The 4,875-nt window shown below is 38.7% G+C and overlaps 2 protein-coding genes across 2 annotated transcripts in view; both read right to left on the bottom strand.

The window, feature by feature from the left end:
* The window catches only part of LOC134793440 (MAP kinase-interacting serine/threonine-protein kinase 1-like), a 362,541-nt gene that overhangs the window by 298,661 nt on the left and 59,005 nt on the right, over window positions 1–4,875 (bottom strand). The gene's annotated exons all lie outside the window — the stretch shown is intronic.
* On the bottom strand, window positions 2,652–4,693 carry LOC134793421 (aspartate--tRNA ligase, mitochondrial). The gene has a single exon (XM_063764987.1). The coding sequence runs from the start codon at window positions 4,572–4,574 to the stop codon at window positions 2,676–2,678; it is 1,899 nt and encodes a 632-aa protein (XP_063621057.1). The 5' UTR covers window positions 4,575–4,693; the 3' UTR covers window positions 2,652–2,675.

Here is a 4,875-nt window from a genome sequence, read left to right as displayed (position 1 = left end):
AATGCACGACGACCAATATTCGACTGCTGATGTTATTTCCTTGCCCAATTATCCTACATATAGAAAAACAAACTTAAACTGAGTGTTACAAAATAAATGAATATAAATTGCGTGCTCACAAGGCCGTATGACCTTGGAATAGAGTTGTTTTTAATGTCATCAGCTTTTTTGCACAGTTTTTCTAGGGAATGCCCCGGGGCCTAGGGCGTGCGAAAGTTCCAGAGGTCATTCGACAGTCATGAATTCATGATAAACGTTAATTATTCGACTTAACCATGAGTAAGCCAAGTAACGTTACTATAAGGCAGTTGAATTTTCAACCGTGGTGCTTGAAAAAAAGACTTATGAGCCCATCAACGTGCACACTAGCGCCACTGCTAAACCATCGTGATTATTTAAATTTAACGTAAGTTTTTACAAAATTTTATTATATTAAATTTAAATAATCACGATTATTTAGCAGTGGCGCTAGTGTGCACGTTGATGGGCTCTTAAATTAACTGACCAATGGTATACCTTATGGCTTTGCAATAAGGTTTACGAGTAAAATTGTCACTTAACTGTAAGGACCTAAGGACGATGATACCTACTGCAGCCGGCAGCCGGTTTTTTTTCCTTGATAATTTATCCTGTCAACAAACTCGCATAGGTACTAGGTGTTAATTACTTTAATTTGCGTGTTTGTTTGGGGTTAACCTTGAAATTAAGTAATTCTGAATGACGTCAGCTCTAATAGAGTCTGTGCGGAAAGAAAAGAGTCGTAGAATGTATTGGGCCCCATACATTCCACGACTCTTTCCTTTCCGCACAGACTCTATTATCAACGCTAGTGGTTTTCTGGGGAGTTCCCAATCCCAACCCAACGCATATCAAACGCTCTATATAGAAGTTTCTAGGAAGCCTGTGTGTTACACAAAATATTTATGGCTATATAAAATACATATGGGCCGTATGTTCATTATAGCATATTATAGCGCATTGTTATAGCGTGACGTTACATATACGAGCTCCCATACATATTTTCGCGTCTAGTCAGAGCATTTTCTGCAATGGGGTTGGCCGGTCAAAGTTTTTAGCAGATGGCGCCATCATATCTTGCCCTGTCAATCCCTAGAATTGTGCATAGATTTATAATATATAGAGATACCGTCTCAGCGAGCTGTCACTGTTGCCACAGTGTTTGACAAACGGCATTTTTAAAAGAGCGAGGAGAGAGAAATTATACTAGTTGCTGCGCCGTCAAAGAGAACAGAAAACGTTGGGGCCTTGGAATTGTGTCAAATGTTTGTTTTTTTAATACCCTGGATGCCAGCCCTTTAAGCCAAATCTCATAGATAAAGGGGCAAGCTATGATGGCGCCATCTATGAAAACCTTTGACAGTTTGCCAACCCCATTCTCACCTTTCTATAAAAAAGTTTTATTGAAAAAATAATAATGGTTTCGACTAATAATACTAATGTAGTTAAATTTTATATAGAAATACCAATTGAACAAAGTAATCTATGTAGTAAATTATCAAAATGTAGCGCAAAGAGTAGTATAATATGTAGTGCATCATATATAGGTAAATAGATAATATCTAGCCTACATAATTCTATACATATAGGTGTACAGGTGATACTTGTTTTCTCTAGAGAAGAGCTTGTCGTCCAGTCATTAATGATAGTGCTATTTATCTATTACGATTTCTCAGATAAACAAATGAAATGAATCAATTGGATTAAAAAAAACTTATTAGGTCATGTTTTAATATTTATATATATATGTCGCAGTCGGATCGTATAATCCGCCGTATTACATTACGGCTAGCCGTTTTCAAAAACAGGGGCGTTTTGAAATGCGGCGGTTTAACGATTAGCCGGATTGAATGCGGCTGAATGAGAATCCGCCGGAATGTATTCGGCGCCATACGTTCTTCAACACGGCTAGCCGTAATGTAATACAGCGAGTCATTACCCGCCGCTTTGACAGTTTTTAGTTCCCATTTTTAACACCCGTGGCGCTGCCTGACAAACGCTGGGGTGTCCATCAAATCTGGAGTTCGTCGGACTGTTTCTTTTCAAAAAACATTTCTTTCGCAACTTAACTAGACGGAGCCCCGCTTCGCGGGGCTCCTATTTCTGAGCGGTTTGCCCTTCGGGCATCTGAAGCTACCTAACGAACCTAACCTACCTACCTATTGATTTAGTGAGACGTCCGTGAAAACATTACACTTTGGGGAAAAAAGCGTAGGTCGGTAAGTAGGTTAGGTTCGTTAGGTAGCTTCAGATGCCCGAAGGGCAAACCGCCCAGAAATAGGAGCCCCGCTTGCGGGGCTCCGTCTATTTAAGTTGCGAAGGAAATGTTTTGGAAAATAAACACATGTAGTGCGGTGGGACCATGGTAAAAATAAATTAAATTGCAAACATTGTCAAACTCCGGTTACGTAGGCGACCGAAAGAACTGGTCACTCTACAATCTAAAATAGTAGTACGATGCGGCTAAACGTAGGCCGCCTTATTGAAGAACGTATCGCAATGACAATCCGGCTAATCGTCGAACCGCCGCATTTCAAAACGCCCCTGTTTTTGATAACGGCTAGCCGTAATGTAATACGGCGGATTATACGATCTGACTACGACATATATATATTATTTTGTAATGTTTGATCTAATATAGGTGAATAAATATTTGTTTATTTACTAACTATATGATAGTATTCTTTGTCCTCATCTGAAATGGCATTAGGTGCACCTGACAATGGATCTTTTCCTTCATGAGTCTTAGGAAAGGCTATAACGTCACGAATGGACTCTGTGTTGAACACAATAGACACCAGCCTGTCTATGCCTAGAGCTATCCCGGCATGTGGTGGACACCCACTTTGCAAGGCATTCAGGAAGTGTCTCAATTTCCCTGCATCCATTCCCAACATCTTCAACAATTTCTCTTGTAATCTAACATTGTGGACTCTCACTGAACCTCCTCCAATTTCATTTCCATTCATGACTAAATCGTATGCTAATGATCTGACACTCAATGGATCAGACTCCAGTAGATGTATGTCCTCGGGGTGTGGCGAGGTAAAGGGGTGGTGACATGTTTCCAAACCATTCTTGCCTTCAGTAAATAATGGGAAATCCACTAACCAAAATATTTCAGTACTATTCTTGAGTTTTAGTAAATTTTTAGACTGTAGTAAAGAAGCAATTATTAGTCGAATTTCTCCTAAGCAGTTGCAGGCATTTTCTAAGTCCCCTATTGAAATGATGGATGCATTTTCATTACCAATAATACTTTTCAGTTTTCCGTCAAATTCTTTATTAAATGCTTTATGAATATCATGATCCAATACCACTTTGACATTATATCTCTTAGCTATTTGCTTTATTAGCTCTTTAGTTTTTGTTGTTACTTTTCCTAATGCTGCAGGGTAAGGTAAAGCGTAGGCAGAAAAATCTGAATCATTAGCTTTTTCTGGAAATAATTCTTTTATATTTTTAAATTTCAAGTCATATTGAACGTTAGGTTTGTCAGTACCATAATTTTCCAATGCATACTTGTATGTCATTCTTCTAAAAGGTGGCTTTTGTAAAAGTTTTGGAAACGTGTCGACAAGCAATGACTCAATCATGGATAAAACTCCATCTAGATTAGTAAAGGACATTTCTATATCTAACTGAGTGAACTCAGGTTGTCTGTCTGGCCGTGTAGTTTCATCTCTGTAGCACCTGGCTATTTGGAAGTACCGGTCAACGCCTCCAGACATCAACATTTGTTTAAACTGCTGCGGACTTTGTACTAAAGAATAAAACAATCCTGCATGATGTGTTGGAACTACAAACTCCCTTGCTCCTCCAGGAGTCTGACAAAACAGTGTAGGTGTCTCCACTTCAACAAATCCGTGCTGTTCAACAAGAAATCTTCTCATATTGTGCAGCATTTGCGATCTCAATCTTAGAATTCTTTGCATTTCTGGAAATCGTAAGTCAATGTAGCGGTGTTGCATCCTTATCTGCTCCTTAGGCTTCTGATATTCTCTTAAATTGAATGGAAGGTTCTCAGCCATATTTAAAACTTCTAACCTATCAATTATAACCTCAATTTCACCAGTTGACATTTCAGAATTGACTGCATTTTGTGGTCTTCCAGTTACTTCACCATGTATTTTAACTACAGACTCGAGTGGTATGTTATGAAAGTCTATATTCACAGGGCCAACAGTACATTGTACGATTCCATAGGCGTCTCGTAGCAGAAGAAACTTTGAGAGACGTAAATACTGTACCCAGCCACACAAAGAAACTTTTTCGCCTGTATTACAAGCTCTTAGTTCCCCACAAGTATGAGTCCTATAAGTAAACGAGTTAACGTTTTCCGTGGAACTGTCTTCAACGCTAAATTGTTCTGTAAGTGGTGCACTTCTCTGACTGTTGTGACGAACGCTTGAGGCCCCAATGTTTAGCAACGGTTGAGTTTTGACTATGCATTGCGCTGCTAAAGGATGTATAGTAAGACTTCTCGTGTTGATTACTGCCTGTTTGCATGCAGAAGCACTAAATGTCTTCAGATTAATTATGTTTCTCCTCCACATGTTTATTCACTTTACTAGTCGATATTGCGTGGCGTTAGGCATTAGCTAAGAATGTGGAATGCAAAAGTCATCTAAATCAATATTAATATGAATTAATTCGCCTACTTTACGCAATATTTAGTTTTGTTTACAACTGAAATGGAAATCACAGATTAATAATATGTGACGTCCCACGGTCAAAGGTACCTTATGGCGGGTATAGAGTTATGCATACCCCAGTAATCTACAATAAATAAGCTATCGATAACACAAAAGATCAACCTTCTAGGTTGCGTAGTTACAGAGATATGATTTTTTGAAA

The sequence above is a fragment of the Cydia splendana genome, chromosome 9 (genome assembly GCF_910591565.1).
Source record: "Cydia splendana chromosome 9, ilCydSple1.2, whole genome shotgun sequence".
Classification (NCBI taxonomy): Eukaryota; Metazoa; Arthropoda; class Insecta; order Lepidoptera; family Tortricidae; genus Cydia; species Cydia splendana.
Note: the sequence above shows the minus strand (reverse complement) of the source record. Positions and strands in the feature narration are given on the sequence as shown.